Here is a 17,030-nt window from a genome sequence, read left to right as displayed (position 1 = left end):
AGATTTTGCCCTGGGGCCCAGAATCTTCAAGTTATACTTCTGGCTGGAGAGAAGGGGTTAGGTCAACAATTTGGCATTGGGGGGGGGGGGGGGGGGGTTCCATCGCAATTTTTGCATCAGGCAGCATGAAGGCTATGTGCACCCCTGTCCCTTGTGACAAAGCACTGAGGGAAGGGGGCCCAGGCTGAACTCTTTAGCTACACCCCATGCACACAATTATTTATGCAGTAAAATTGTGCAGTCATTAGCTGGATGCCATGACTGAGGGTGGCTTGCCCGCATGCGACCACGTCAGGCTGTACCCTTAGACATAATGAAGAGCTGGGTTATTGGAGAGAAAGAAGCCAATACACTGTTAAAGGGGTTGTCCCATGATTGATGTAAAAAAGCCGGAATTAGACTTACCGGTAATTCAGTTTCCATGAGATCACCACGACGGCTACAAGGAGATTGACCCCTGACCTCTGTAGGGGCAGGAACAGAGAGAGGGTTTAAATCCCCCCCCCGCCCACCACCAGCACCAGTGTGTCCAAAATTACAGAGACAGAAATAAGTGGTGAGAACAAAAATACAATAAATCGAGAGGGTATTACTTCATAACCTCCCAGGTAAGGCTAAAGGAAGGGTAGGGAATATATGTGCCGTCGTGGTGATCTCGTGGAAACTGAATTACCGGTAAGTCTAATTCCGGCTTTCCACCTCATCACCACGACGGCTACAAGGAGATATAAAAAATTATAGCTTAGGGGGGGACGACCGCCTGAAGGACCTTACGTCCAAAAGACAAGTCTGAACTAGATAGGTCTAACCTATAGTGTTTTGTAAAGGTGTGGATGTTAGACCAAGTAGCTGCTTTACAGATCTCCTCAAGAGAAGCTCCGGCCTGCTTGGCCTGGGAGGAGGACATAGCCCGGGTAGAGTGAGCTCTTAAATTTGAGGGGCAAGACAGGCCTTGGGACTCATAGGAGATGGAAATGGAATCCTTTATCCACCGTGCTAAGGAGGACCTGGAGGCTTTTAGACCCTTATTCTTACCTGAGAATAAGACAAATAGGTTGTTGGATCTACGGAAACTTTTTGATACTTCGAGATACCGTAAGACAGAGCGTCTTACGTCTAGAGAGTGGAAGTTAGATTCCCTAACATTAGAGGGATTACTGCAAAAGGAAGGTAAGACTATCTCCTGGTTACGGTGGAAATCCGATACTACTTTAGGCAAAAAACCTGGATCTAATTTAAGAATGATTCTGTCATCGGTGATACGGAGATAGGGTTCCTGTATCGATAGTGCTTGGATCTTGCCTAGCCTTCTTGCGGACGTGATGGCCACCAAGAATGCAGTCTTAAACGATAGATGTTTGGTGGAACAACTAGATAGGGGCTCAAACGGAGCGAGAGTTTAAGCCAGTGAGTACCGTATTGAGGTCCCAGTTGGGGATCCTAGATTTTAGAGAGGGGCGTAGTCGGGAGGCAGCTTTCATGAATCTTCTGATCCAGCGATGACTGTCTAGATCTCGATTAAGGCTACTTTCACACTAGCGTTCGGGCGGATCCGTTCTGAACGGATCCGCCCATAATAATGCAGACGGAGGCTCCGTTCAGAACGGATCCGTCTGCATTATATTAGCTAAAAAAAGCTAAGTGTGAAAATAGCCTGGGACGGATCCGTCCAGACTTTCAATGTAAAGTCAATGGGGGACGGATCCGCTTGAAGATTGAGCCACATTGTGGCATCTTCAAACGGATCCGTCCCCATTGACTTACATTGTAAGTCTGGACGGATCCGCACGCCTCCGCACGGCCAGGCGGACACCCGAACGCTGCAAGCAGCGTTCAGCTGTCCGCCTGTCCGTGCGGAGGCGAGCGGAGCGGAGGCTGAACGCCGCCAGACTGATGCAGTCTGAGCGGATCCGCCTCCATTCAGACTGCATCAGGGCTGGACGGCTGCGTTCGGGTCCGCTCGTGAGCTCCTTCAAACGGAGCTCACGAACGGAAACCCGAACGCTAGTGTGAAAGCAGCCTAAAGAAGCAAGCTAGTGCCGAGACCTGTACCTTCAGGGTAGAGGGTCTGAGACCTAATTCAAGTCCCTGCTGGAGGAAGTCCAAGATTTTCATAAAATTGGGCGGCTCTAAGTTTGGGGCAGGGTTGCCAATCCAGGTACAGAATCTCTTCCAAATCTTTAGATAAATTGAGAAGGTAACCTTCTTCCTACTCGCTTTTAGGGTAGCTATCACTTGGTCAGAGAGCCCTTGTGACCTCAACCTCTGGACCTCAAGATCCAGGCTGACAACTTGAGGAAGCTCGGATTTGGGTGTAGAATTGGCCCTTGGTGAAGCAGGTCCCTCCTGGAAGTAAGAGGCCATGGGTCCTCTATTGATAGATTTTTTAAAGCAGGGAACCAGCTCCTTTTTGGCCAATAGGGAGCTATTAGAATTAGTGTAGTATCTTCCAGGTAGAGTTTCTGGATTATCCTGGGAAGTAGAGGCAAGGGTGGGAATGCATAGCTGAGATCCCAGTCCCAATGAATCGTGAGTGCATCCAGCGCCCAGGGATTGTCCCGCGGGTTTAACGAACAGAACGTTGGTACCTTTGCGTTCTTCTTGGAGGCGAACAGATCCACCTGTGGAGTGCCCCATCTTTTTGCCAGGACCTGAAACACTTCTTGATTTAAGGACCATTCGGTATGATCTATTAACTGGCGACTGAGATAGTCTGCTTCCACATTCAGTATCCCTTTTAAGTGAATTGCGGAGATGGAACTCACGTGGGACTCTGCCCAGTTGAAAATCTTCCTTGCAATAGACATCAGTTTCTCCGATCTCGTGCCTCCCTGGTGAGAGAGGTAAGCCACCGTCGTCGTGTTGTCCGAAAGAATCTTTATGTGTTGACCCACCAGAAGGATCTCTGCAGCTTTCAGGGCTTTCCAGACTGCTTCCAGCTCTCTGAAATTGGAGGACTGAGAGCGGATTGTTGTAATCCAGGAACCTTGGAACAAATGATCTCCCACTTTCGCTCCCCATCCTTTTTCGCTTGCATCCGTAAGCACTTGAATGTAGGGAGCCTTCTCCCAGGCCACTCCCAAGGACAGATTGCTTGTGCTTTTCCACCAATTTAGGGAGGTCTTCACCGCTAGAGGGATCAGAACTTTGTGATCCAAGGAGGACTGCTGTTTGTTCCAAGTTCTGAGGATCCACAACTGGAGAGATCGGAAGTGGGACTGGCTCCATGGGACAGACGCGATGCAGGACGACAGAAGACCCAGGAGACTCATAGCTTCCCTTATGGGACAAGACCTCCTGTTCTGGAATCGTCGAACCTGTAATTGAAGGTTTCTGCCCTTGTCTGGTGGAAGGAAGGTATGTTGCGTTCGGGAATCCAGGATGACGCCCAAAAACTGAATAGTGCTGGAGGGCACCAGGTTTGATTTTTCCAGCTTCACCAACCATCCCAGATCTTGAGTGAAAGACAGGAAGGTTTGTAGGTCTGTTCTGAGTTTGTTCTCTGAATTCCCAATTAGGAGGAAATCGTCCAGGTACGGTATAATCACTAGTCCTTTGTATCTCAGGAAGGCCACCATCTCGACTACCAGCTTCGTAAAGACTCTGGGTGCAGATGATAGCCCAAAGGGAAGGGCCGTAAACTGGAAGTGACGGGTTACCCCCTCGTGGTCCTGGATGGCAAACCTCAAGAACCTTTGTGACTCTGGATGAATTGGGACGTGATAGTAGGCGTCCTGAAGATCTACTGAGCACATCAGGGCATTCCTCCCTATTAACGGAATCAGGGACTTCAGGGATTCCATCCTGAACTTCCGATAGTTGACAAACTTGTTCAGGGCTTTCAAGTTTATAATTGTACTGAATGAGCCTTCTTTTTTCTCTACCAAAAACAGGTTCGAATAGAACCCTTGTCTTTGCTGTGTTGACGGGACCTGTACTATCACATCCGTCGCCAGAAGGCTTTGAATCCCTTGCAGAATCTTTTTGCGTACTTTGGGGGAACTTGGGTTGGTGACAATGAAGCGGTTTGGGGGAGATGAAGAAAGTTCGATCCGGTACCCGGATTTTATGATGTCCTGGACCCAAGGGTTCGGGGTAATGGACTCCCAGGGAGTCAGAAAATTCTTCAATCTCCCCCCAACTCTGGCGTCATTGCTTATCCGAGTGCTTATTCTGGGAGGAGGAGGGGTTGTTCCTACCCCTGCCCCCTTTTGGGTAACTCCAGCGTCCTGACTTCCCTTTATCCTTAAAGGGTCTATTCTGGCTAGTGGGGGCCCGAAAGGGATATTTCCTTTTATAGGGTCTCTCCTCTGGGAACCCCTTTTTCTTGTCCGCTGCTTTTTCCAGGATACGGTCTAGGACAGGGCCAAAGACGTATTCCCCTGAGAACGGGATGGAGCATAGTTTCATCTTTGATGTGTTGTCGCCTGACCAGCTCTTCATCCACAAGGCGCGGCGGGCCGCATTGGAGAGCCCGGCGTCCTTCGCAGCGAATCTGACAGATTCAGCCGAGGCATCTGCCATAAATGCTGTGGCGGATTTCAATAGGGGGAGGGACCTTAAGATCTCATCCCTGGAAGTATTATCTCTGATGTGAGATTCCAGCTCCTCTAGGCACAGTCTCATGGATCTTGCAACTGAGGTAGCTGCGATGTTTGTTTTTAAATTAAACATCGCCGCTTCCCACGATCTGCCTTCCTATCCATGGGATCACGCAGCTGAGAAGTGTCTTCGAAGGGCAAGGCAGTCTTTTTATTGACCTTTGCGACCTGAATGTCAACTTTTGGTGTTTCGCTGAAAATTTTCACTTCACTAATGTCAAACAACAGCCGGTTCTTAAAGGACCTGGACACACCCAACCTCTTCTCTGGGTTGGACCACTCGTGAAGCACCATTACACTTATGTTCTCATTAATTGGGAACACCCCGGGTCTTTTTAACCCTGAGTTTCCCAAACATCTCATCCTGGACTGAGTGGGCTCTAGGGGTTTCTTCGACCCCCATAGTGACCCGGACCGCCTTTAGAAGGTCTGGCATCTCATCCAATGAAAAGCAAAATCTTCGATCTGATTCTGAAGTATCAATGTCAGAGGAGGCCGCCTCGTCCTCCCAGGCTCTAGTTGATAAGGCATCTTCCTCTATCATCTCCGGGTCTGATAAGGAAGGAGATGGACCCCTACGCTTTTTAGGTGGAGGTGCATCCCTGGGTAAAGGCATCTGTGATAAGGAGGTTTTCACTTCCTCATGGATCATGGACCTCAATTCATTAAAGAAGGAAGGCTGTTCTTCAGCGATAACGCTAGAGATGCAGTCCTTGCAAAGTTTTTTGCGGTAGTCGTCCGGAAGCCGTTTGAGGCAGGACACACACTTAGACTGTTTTCAGATTTTTTTCTGGGCCTCCTTAGCGACCTGGGAAGAATAACCCCCATTAGCCATGTTAAGTATACATGGAGCTAAAACAGTCAGAAGCCCCAAGCCAGAGATGTGGAGGAGGAGGAACAAGCAACCTGGTACAGTGTCTAGGAACAAGTAACAGGGCGAAAAAAGCGCTTCCCCACAGGGGAACTTACTGCAGGCGGCACAGAAGGGTCTCCAGGGGAGCGGGGTTCAGTCGACATGACTGCACGCCGACTCCGATGTACGCCGGTACCACTGAGACGTTCAGCACTTGCTGGCGCCGGAAATTTGAATAGGAGACGCTTCTGAATGACGTCACTTCCCTCGTCCACCCGGAAGTGACGTCTGCCGCTTTCCTGAAGCGCTTAGGCGCGCACCCGGCGATAGTCAAGCAGGCCCGGCGGGAGATCGCGACCCGGGAGCAGGCTCACATATTATAATGGAGCGAGGCCTCCCTCCTTCACCCCTGCCCAGCGTTAGTACGAGGACTGCAGGAGGGCAGGGGGAACACCAGGTGAAGTGTCAGGAAGTTACCGTCTTCAACTTCATCTCCCCACAGGGAGACTCTCTCTGCCCCTGTTCTCTGTAGGGACAGGAAACACTGGTGCTGGTGTTGGGAGGGGGGGGATTTAAACCCTCTCTCTGTTCCTGCCCCTACAGAGGTCAGGGGTCAATCTCCTTGTAGCCGTCGTGGTGATGAGGTGGAAAATTAAAATCAGACATCATATAGAACATGACAATCTATTTCCAACAAATCTAGAACCAGCCCTGTACCTCACATGGATCCAAAGATCTCCCCATTCATTGCTCCGATTTCTCTGCTAGAGTTATGTCAGGCTGGCAGCTTAGGGGCCGTGTCATTTCTCAAGGGGCATGTCCTTTCTACTGTAGCTTTTTCCCTGTAACTGCCACAGCTTCTAAAAGAAGATATGGCTGATGACAGCTAGAGATTTGGAACTGAGCGCGTGCGACCACCTCAGTGATGTGGACAAGAAATAAGGAAAAGGACAAACAGCGGGTGGCACTATAAAGATACATTTTATTGAATAACGCAGTGGCTATACTACATTTTTAATTACATGTAATTACAAAAGTATTTAGATCCAGGTGAAAATTAGAATATTTTTGTGGCACAACCCCTCTAATTGACATGAGCCCTTAAAGGTTTTAGGCAGACATATTTATCTGTATGCCTTTTCTGTGTATATGGTGTATGAATCATACCTCTCTCTCGCTCTCTGAACTTGCTAGCCCTTACAGAAACCTGGCTTCAACCCTCTAACACTGCTTCCCCTGCTGCCCTATCCTATGGTAGACTTCATTTCTCCCATACCCCCAGACCTGATGACAGGCACGGTGTAGGAGGCATACTACTTTCTCCACAGTGCACATTTCAGGTCATTCACCTGTACCCTCTCTCACATTTCCCTCTTTTGAGGTTCACACCATTAGACTCTTCCATCCATTCCCCCTGAGAGTTGCAGTTTCCTATCGTCCCCCAGGCTCCCCCCACCAATTTCTGGATCACTTTGCAGCTTGGGTTCCTCACTTCCTATCTTCTGAATCACTAACTCTTATTATGGGTGATTTTAATATCCCCATTGATGATCCTATCTCCCCATCAGCTGCTCGCTTTCTCTCTTTAACCTCCTCTCTTGGCTTATCACAACTTCCTTCCTCTGCCATGCATGAACAGGAAAATATACTTGATCTAGTCTTCTTCCGTCATTGCTCAGTCTCAAACTTTAGTAACTTATCCTTCCCACTTTCTGACCACAATCTTCTTTCATTTACCATAAAGACCTCTCACTTTTCTCATGGCAATCCTACTTTTCACACTTACAGAAACCTACATACCATTAACTGCCAGCAACTTTTTAAAAACCTACAAAACGTGTTTAACGTGTTTAACGTGTAAACGTGTTTACCCCAATCACTTCCCTCCCCTGTACAAACTTGGCTGCCAATCATTACAACCAGACCCTCAAAACCACCCTAGATGAAGTTGCTCCAATATCAATCCGTCACTCTCGACACAGAACACGGCAACCCTGGCACACACCTTAAACACGTTTTCTACAGCGCTGCTCCAGATGTGCAGAATGCGAATATCAGCAGACTTCCTCCATTATAAATTTATGCATACATATAATTCGGCTCTCAACATTGCCAAACAAAAGTACTTCGCCTCTCTCATCTCCTCACTCTCAAATAACCCAAAACGACTCTTTCACACTTTTTAACTTTTTATTACCTTCTAAGCCCTAAAGTTTCAGAACCTGTCACTGACCTCTGCGCTGATGCCATGGCCACTTACTTCAGATGCAAGATTGGCAGTATCCGGCAGGAAATAATCTCCCAGTCCCCAAATAATTTGAATCCTCCTCCCTCCAATTCCTCCACATGCTCTCTCTCTCTCCTCTTTTGACCCTATAACAGAGGAAGAAGTCTCCAGGCTTCTCTCTTCTTCTCGACCCACAACCTGTAGCAGTGATCCTATTCCATTACACCTCTTCTAGTCCCTCTCCCCGACTGTCATCACTCACCTAACTACAATTTTTAACCTCTCTCTCTTCTGGTATCTTTCCCTCCTCTTTCAAACACTCTATTATCACCCCACTACTAAATAAACCATCTCTTGACCGACCTGTGCTGCTAACTACAGACCTGTTTCTAACCTCCCCTTCATCTCTAAACTCCTTGAACGTCTTGTCTACTCTCGCCTAATAAGCTATCTCTCTGCAAACTCTCTTCTTGACCCCTTACAATCTGCCTCTCGCCCTCTTCACTCTACAGAAACTGCCCTCACTAAGGTGTCTAACGATCTCCTAACAGCAATAGCAAATGGTGACTATTCTCTACTGATTCTGCTGGATCTCTCTGCAGCGTTTGATACCGTAGACCATAAACTCCTCCTCACCATGCTCCACTCAATTGGCCTTAAGGACACTGCTCTCTCTTGGTTCTCTTCCTATCTCTCTGGCCGCTCCTTTAGTGTATCATTCGCTGGCTCTTCTTCTCTTCTTCCTCAGTACTAGGTCCTCCACTCTTCTCCCTCTTCACAGCCCCCATTGGACAGACTATCAGTAGATTTGGCTTTCGATACCATCTCTATGCTGACAACACCCAACTATACACTTCATCCCCTGACATCAACCCTGCTTTACTCCAAAACACCAGTAATTGTCTGGCAGCTGTCTTGAACATCATGTCCTCTCTGTATCTAAAACTGAACCTCTCAAAAACTGAACTTCTTGTCCTTCCCCCATCTACTAACTCACTTAAACTTGATATTTCAATTTCGGTCTGCAGCACTATCATAACTCCTGTGCAACATGCCCGCTGTCTTGGGGCCACATTTGACTCTGATCTTTCCTTTGTTCCCCATATTCAATCACTAACACTCTCTTGTCGTCTGCACCTCAAGAATATCGCCATAATCCGCCCTTTTCTTAAGGTGAAAATGGCAAAAACTCTTGTTGTTGCCTTGATTCATTCTCGTCTTGACTACTGCAACGCATTACTAATCGGTCTCTCACTAAACTCTCCCCCCTTCAGTCTGTTCTAAATGCTGCAGCCAGGCTCTTCTATCCATCCAACCGCTACACTGATGCTACTAGTCTGTGCCAGTCACTTCACTGGTTGCCCATCCACCAGAGAATACAGTTCAAACTTCTCACCCACAAAGCTCTCCACAATGCTGAACCTCCATACATCTCCTCCCTCATCTCCATCTACCACCCTACTCGTGATCTCTGTTCTGTTAGCGACCGAAGATTAATAACCTCCATAATTCGTACCTCTCAATCCCGTCTTTAAGACTTTTCTCGAGCTGCACCTACTCTCTGGAATACTCTGCCCCGGAATACTAGGTCAATCCACAACTTCTCCACCTTCAAACTTGCCTTAAAAAAAACATCTTTTCAGGCAGGCTTATCAAGCTACCTAAACCGACTATTCCCCGACTAAACCTCCCCCCACCAACTACTCTGGCCTAAACTCGATCCTCTAGTAGCCCCAAACCCGAAGCAGATCGTCCGGCACCACTCGTGTCAGTTCAATAATGGCTCAAATCCTACTTAACACAATCAACTACCTTATGTGTCACCCCCAATTCCTCATAGATTGTAAGCTCTTGCGAGCAGGGCCCTGACTCCTAGTGTATCGGTTGCATATTAGCTAGTTACTTTTGTTTCATACATGAACCCTATGAATTTGTAAAGCGCTGCGGAATATGGTGGCGCTATATAAATACATTTTATTATTATTATTATACCTGCTGAAAACTGACAGATTGTCTAAATGTCACTCAGTGCTAGATAGTTACCTTCATCTTTCAGCTGTTCAGCCTTCTCTATGGCAGCTGGTGCTGATGAAGGGGATTCTGCTGGTGTATCATCATCTTTCTGGAGGGAGGAAAACATATACATATTATTTCTGTCTCCGAAAAGTGCATAATAATGTGTACGGTAAAGGAGTGCTCCATCAGTAGAAGTTCTCAGTATTAACCCTCATGCACACATCCATATTATGAGTCTGTACAGGTTCCATATTGTACTCGGGTAATACTTCTATGGGGGGAATACCTCTGTGATATGGTGCTGTACAGAGGCAACATACAACATGTGCTTGAACTGCTTCTTCAAGAAAAAATGTACCAAAATCATGATAAGGCTACTTTCACACTAGCATTTCTATTTTCCGGTATTGGGATCAGTCATAGGGTCTCAATACCGGAAAAAACGCTTCCATTTTGTCCCCATTCATTGTCAATGGGGACAAAATGTAACTGAACAGAACAGAATGCTCCAAAATGTTCCCATACCGGAGAGGAAACCGCAGCAAGCTACGGTTTTATTTCAGTCTTGGGATGCGTAGCAAGACTGATCCGTCATGACCCACAATGCAAGTCAATGGGGATGGATCCATTTTCACTGACACAATCTGGCACAATAGAAAACGGATCTGTCCTCCATTGACTTTCAATGGTGTTCAAGACGGATCCGTCTTGGCTATGTTAAAGATAATACAACCGGATCCGTTCATAATGGATGCAGACGGTTATATTATCAGTAACGGAAGAGTTTTTGCTGAACCCTGACGGATCCAGCAAGTGTGAAAGTAGCCTAAGGCCTCTTGCACACGACCGTATGGCTTTTTCAGATCAGTTTTTACGGGCTTTTGTTACAGTAGGGTTTCCGTTCCGTTTTTCCATTTGGTTTCCGTTTGTGATCCGCTTTTTGCTGATCAGAAACGGAAGCATACAATAATGTTTAAACAGTGAGTACAAAAAAAAATTGGGCTGGGCGTTAAATTTTCAATAGATGCTTCCGCAAAAACTGAAAAAATATGGATGAATTCAGTTTTTTGGGTGGACCTATTGACTTGAATGGAACGTGATTTGCGGGCAATGATAGGACATGTTCTATCTCTGAATGGAACAAAAATACGGAAATACGGAAATGGAATGCATACGGAGTACCTTCTGTTGTTTTTGTGGACCCCATGAAGTGGATGGTTCCGCAAACGGACTGCAAACAAAACACAAAAAAAACGGAACGGAAACAAAAAACGTTTGTGTGCTGCAAGAGGCTTAAGGCTTTGTGTAGTAATCCAATATAGCTTAGTAATAATGGTCGTATAGATCAAGTGCTGCTGTCAAGGCCCAAGGCAAATGCTCCTGAATTATGGGGGCCCTGCTGTACCTCTACACTGCATGTCAACTACATCACATGTACCTGGAGTCCAAAACTTACATAGGCTTAAATAGGGAAGAGAAGGCCGCCTGGTGACATTTAAAGGACATCTGTTAGCAGATTTGTACCTATGTAACTGGCTGACCTGTTACATGTGTGCTTAGCAGCTAAAGGCAACTATGTTGGTTCCATGGTCATATGTGCCCGCATTGCTGAGAAAAATTATGTTTTAATATATACAAATTAGCCTCTCGGAGCAACGGGGGCGTTGCCATTACACCAAGAGGCTCTGCTCTCTCTGCAACTGCCATCCTGCACTTTGATTGACAGGGCCAGGTCTATAAAGTGCTGTTAGGCCTGGGCCTTCTGCCATACCTCCCACTGTCTCGCCTATCATATCCCCAGAAACTCATGCTTGCTGCTGTCTCTGCCAGAAGCATCCTCCTCCCATGCTGCCTCCATGCTCCATCCCATGATCCCGGGGTTGCAAATGAGAGCGGGCGCCGCTTCCTGTCATTTATGCTTGCAGGGCAGTGTGCTTCCTGCCTCCCAGCACGGCCCCTGGGCGGGGTTACAAAGTTAAATAGCAGCTTCCTATTCCAGGAAGTTGCCTGAGCGTTGAGTTACTATCAGTAATAGCAAAGGTGTTCTGTTCTGATCTTCTGTGTTTCACCTTCACAGGCCCTTCACAGTAGTTATTAACCCCTTTCAGCAGTCCCCCATTCAGGACCCTCTTCACAGTCCCCCACAGGTGCACTAAACCCTGTTCCACCTATGCAGATCTTACCGTGTCAGTGCAGGGCAGGCTATATCCAACCACCAAAGATCCCGGCGCCTGGCAGAGAGAGAGAGCGGCAATGCGAGGCAGCCGATGATGGGGTTAATGGCACAGTTAGAGCTGGGCACTAGGCAGTGGCAAAGAAGTGGTGTCATTGTGACTGGCCACAGCAGTCCGCAGCTGCACACCCGTGACGGTCCCATCGCGATTCGCGCTCCTCTGTTCCCGCCAGGCTCCAGCACAAACCAGAATTTATTGGCCGATGCAGCTTGACGTCACGTAAGCGAGCAGTCAGTCACAGTGTGATCCAAATGTGGCCCTGCCTCCTGCCACCATGCCTGAGCGCCGTGGTCCGTCCTAAAAAGGAGGACTTCTAAATCTACTGCACATGAGATATCAGATTCTGTGAAGGCTTTGCTTCTAGTGGCTGACAGTACAAACTCTCATCATCTCAAATACAGAAAAACGCTTTGACATCTTGAGGTTTCCTCAGATTTAGATTAATTGGGTAATTGAACATGTGCAGCGCCCCACTAGCTTATGTGGGAACTGCAACTTATTGTGTCACATGTTATATCATGCTGTATTGTATTGCTATGTGAAATCCCTTTTTACCAGGCTGTCAGGTGCACCACATACATCTCACCACTAGATGGGGTAGCACCACAGTATATATATAGGGCAGTTCAGGCCTAGTTAGGGTCTCTCTTTCAGTTGGGAGTTGTGAAGGAGATTGTCACGGCCAAGGTTATGGCCGTGACTCCTTGGGAGCCGCATACTGTTGCCCGCGGTTTTTGGGTTGTTGTTTCAGCCGCAGCTTGAGGCGCCATGTTGTTAGCCTCAAGTTCGGTTGCCGCGGACAACAGCTATGTGTGCGGTTCCCTTGGAGTTGTGTGCTCTTTGTAAGCACTTGTAGTTTGTCTGTGTGCACTCTGTGTTGTGTGTGGTGTGCACTGACATCCGTTCCTTCACTGTGGCTGTCCGTGGCAATGTTTGGTTGATTGTGTACATGTGGTGGCAGTGTCCCGGCCTTTGGGCTGACTCCCAGGACACGGTTGCCACCCATGTCATTGTCTGCGGCAACAGCCACAGTGTGTTTGTTGAGTTGGACACTTCCCCTTTAAGTTGGTGTTTTCCCTTCTGTGGTGTTGGAAGGGTTAACTCCCTTCCCAGTGTGTGTGTCTGTCACTGGGTGTGTCCGACTGTGGGGTGTGGCTTCTTGGCCTATAAAGCCTTAGTGTTTGGCATGGCTCAGGAGGTTGCTTCAGTCATGCTTTGCTGGAGCAGCCTCCTGTGTTTTCCATCTGCCAGTGAGAGCCACCCCTGTGGTCATAGACAAAAGTATTGTTGCTATGTTTAAGTTTGCCTGTTTATGTTTTCCTGTATTATTCTGTGCAGCCATGTATCTGGGTTCCTGTGTGTGGATGAGTTTGTGCTGAGTTCTGTTTGTTTATTTGTGGACTTCAGCTTGCCTGCACACGGATCCAGTCAGCAAGGCTGTGGCAGGTGGCTGGAACTAGTGCAGCACCTGCCATATACATAGGCTTGCATTTGTTCCCCATTCCTTGCAGCTTGGCCAGTGAGACTCCTGTTCCTCCGCGTCCAGAAGGAACAGGACGTCTTACCCTCACTCCTAGCTAGGGACCGGACGGAGGGTAAGTCAGGGCTCCTAGGTTCCTGCGCATGGGTCCTCCTACCTTTTAGGTCGGCCCATGCAGGTAGGAGTTAGGATCAGGTTAGGGACGCTGTAGGAGGTGACCTGCTCCCTAATCCTGTTGTCCTGGCCGAGCAGCCATAACATCATCTGGCATCGCACGGCTGAGGATTTTTCCCCATCCTCAGCCGTGACAGAGATGGAGTGAGGAGCTAAGGGGGAAGGAGAGGTCCCCTATTCTCTCAGCTCTCTCTGGGGCAGCCATCGTACACCTCAGTATCAAAGCCAGGAAGACAGGCAGAGGAAAGTCTACATTCTACTATTCACTCTTCAGGAGAAACAAGTGAATTTCTGGTCAAGTTTATTATTAATTAAAGACAAAGGAAGAACAATAGCCATTATTTTAGGCTCTAGGTGCCTTTGTATCTAGGTGAAGGACTTATTAGCTTCTGGCAGCCTCACCGTTATTCTGAGGACAGATAATGGTTCTGTTGTATCACTGGTGTAGAAGATCAAGACTGGAACTAGCTCACCTGAGACTGCAGCAGGGCAAGGAGCTGAATATCAGTGAGTACATGACTAACTACCATAGCCTGACACATTACTACCAGCACAGCCTGTTACTGGGATTCATAACATCCAACTTGCATGTGTATCAGAGACTGCTTTTTTTACTAGATGTAAACTGTTATCAAGAACCTGGTTATAGTAAAATTCCTAGTTGGATTTAAACCTGCCTCATTCTTCTAACTCCATACTACTACCACTCTCAACATTTCGCACCATCAAGGTTCTGACGTCACGACTATACTTAAATCAGGGGCCCAACCGCACAAGCACTCGAAACCCAATCACCATCAAGGGCACCTCAATCACCACCTGGCCGGTGTCCCCTGTAATAGAGTGTGCCCCGGAGAATCCAGTGCTGTTCTCCCCTTCACTGCACTGCAGGCCCAGGGAGGCGTCTGCTAAACCGCGAGTAACCGATGAACTATATGTACATTCCGGCCCATCGTGCACCTCACATGTTCTACCCCAGCGGACTGGCACGCTGCATAGAATTGGCGTCACGAGCAGGATCAATATCCTCTGTGCCTTATGTGAATGAGGCCCATTTGTTTGACTGATATATTGGGCTAAAGAACTGTTTTAACTGCTTAAAAACTGCGTGAATATACTGTGCCGAGTGATTACTTTGAAATCTCACTGTTAAAACTGAGAAAAGCGCAGATTTTTGTGTCACTAAAACTGCTTGCTGTGATTGAATTGACTTTGACCTTGAACCTAAAATGGCCGCTGGAGTCCTTTTTGTCTGACTTTTGGCGCCATCACTCTGCAAAACACCCTGTACGGCGAGAAAATAGAGTGCCGCCCCTTGAAAAGTACGGAAAAAGCAATTTCTACTGCGCCACTACTGCTTCATTACCATGGATTACGATATGAGCGCCGCCTCCCCTATGCTGCAGAACCTAGGGGGTGTGCCAAAGGTCGACATGCGGACTTACGGATGCGCATTTTTTTGCAGCCCCATTGAAATGAATGGGTCCACATCCAATCTGCAAAAAATGCAGATTGGATGCGGAAAAAAAAATATGGTTGTGTGCGTGACGCAGTAACAACACACAGCCAACTAACACAGTAGAGAATCTTCCACCAGGCACAAATTGTGATATTTATGCAGGGCAGTCTTCCTTTAGTGGACACAAGGTACCTCCATCCATTGCCCACGCTGAGTCAGAAGATATCAGTTGCATTTACAAACTCTAGAATAAAGGGCAAATTACCTTCAAGTGTGTTTGGGAGAAAACTTCTTCCAAGCTATAAGGTGCTGCAAGCTGAACATCTTCAGGACTGATTTTGAAGACAGTCTCCAGACATTGCACTGCCACTGAACAAGAAGGAGCAGATGTAAAAACAAATGTGGTTTCCTCAGTACTAATTAAGTGAAAGTTTCAGGGGCAGACTGGCCCTAGCCGCTACTGGGAATTTTCCTGGGGGGCGTCTGAGCTGGCGAGGGACCTAATGATCTAATTTACAGGGATGCTCAACCTGCGGCCCTCCAGCTGTTGTAAAACTACAACTCCCACCATGCCCTTCTGTAGGCTGATAGCTGTAGGCTGTCCGGGAATGATGGGAGTTGTAGTTTTGTAACAGCTGGAGGGCCACAGGTTGATCATGCCTGATCTAATACACTAAACAGTAAATGTACCTGGCCAGTGGCCACAGGTAACCTCTAGTGATGAGCGGCAGGGGCAATATTCGAATTCACAATATTTTGCGAATATTTGGTAGAATATTTGTCATATATTCGTGAATTTGAGATTATTTTATAGATCGCGAAAAATCAGCAATGTAATATTCGCGTGATGCGCGCAAAATACAGGCGTGGGTCACTATAGCTACATTTTTCAAGCTGCTAGAAGTTTCCTGAGACTGGAGAAAATGTTTGGCACGGCAGAATATTAGTATAGCTTTATATGCAGATAGAGTGCTCCAATATATTTGCGATTGCGAAATCAGCACTAATGATGCAAATATTTTGGCGCAATACATGTAAATTCACATTTTAACAGGTCTGACTACTTATTACTGATTGGTGCACTGAGTGTTGTTGTGAACTTGTGACATCACAGCACTATGTATATAGCATGTACTGTATGTATGGACAGCAGAACCTATCACACTGCCTAACACCCTACACTATCAGGATATAACCTACACTGACTATCTCCCACTAACTATCTGTAATATATATATATATATATATATATATATATATATGCTAACAAACTATCTGATTCAATGAGTGGAAAGCACAGAGCACAGCAATGACACTGCTCTCTCTCAGAACTTTAAAAAACTGCATACAATGGCTGCTGGGGAGGTTCTTATATAGTAAGGGGTAGGCAACTTTCCTATTGGTTGCTAGGGATGTTGCTAAGCTCTGACAAAGACATTGCAGCCTTCTCATTGGCCCACAAGCAAGAAGGGAGGTCACTGATGAAAACAAAATCTCGAATATTCGAAATTACGAATATATATCACTATATTCTAAATATTCGCGAATTCTCAAAGTGCCGATATTCACGATTAATATTCGCTATTCGAATATTCGCACCCAACACTAGTGACCTCCTGAATTCAGTTGTATGGCTGTCCTCAGAACGGTGATGCCGCTGAATACTATGGCACCGGAGGCCGCTATATGAAGCAGTGTACAAATGGATCAGGGACACATGCGTCTCAGGTCATGGGCTGGAAAGGGCCCGTGGCCTGCACTGGAGAGGGTGACTTGGTACAGCACTCAGGTATATTATTTTCTTCTCCTTTCTTTGGCCATTTGGGGAGAACACTACTGGGCACTATAGGGTTCATTACTATAGGAAGTCCAGGCAGCATGCAAAAAGTAGGGCTGGCTTGGTGCTGTGTCCTGGATCTCACCTTCTAAGCCCCCTGCTTTGTATAATAATTATTGTTGGAGGACAGAACGTGGCAGCTGTTGAGG

At 47.2% G+C, this 17,030-nt stretch overlaps 1 protein-coding gene across 5 annotated transcripts in view; it reads right to left on the bottom strand.

Annotated features, from left to right (window-relative positions):
- Positions 1–17,030, bottom strand: part of SGTB (small glutamine rich tetratricopeptide repeat co-chaperone beta) — a 54,562-nt gene that overhangs the window by 21,287 nt on the left and 16,245 nt on the right. For 4 of the 5 annotated variants that reach the window (XM_044276144.1, XM_044276147.1, XM_044276146.1 and 1 more), the window contains exons 3-4: positions 15,310–15,413; positions 9,725–9,803 (exon numbers count right to left, since the gene is read on the bottom strand). In XM_044276144.1, the coding sequence (XP_044132079.1) occupies positions 9,725–9,803; positions 15,310–15,413 (183 nt within the window). Of the gene's footprint in view, positions 1–405; positions 457–9,724; positions 9,804–15,309; positions 15,414–17,030 lie in introns of those variants that run through there. The other variant, XM_044276148.1, reaches the window with a different exon arrangement.

This window comes from Bufo gargarizans, chromosome 1 (genome assembly GCF_014858855.1).
Source record: "Bufo gargarizans isolate SCDJY-AF-19 chromosome 1, ASM1485885v1, whole genome shotgun sequence".
Taxonomy (NCBI): Eukaryota; Metazoa; Chordata; class Amphibia; order Anura; family Bufonidae; genus Bufo; species Bufo gargarizans.
Note: the sequence above shows the minus strand (reverse complement) of the source record. Positions and strands in the feature narration are given on the sequence as shown.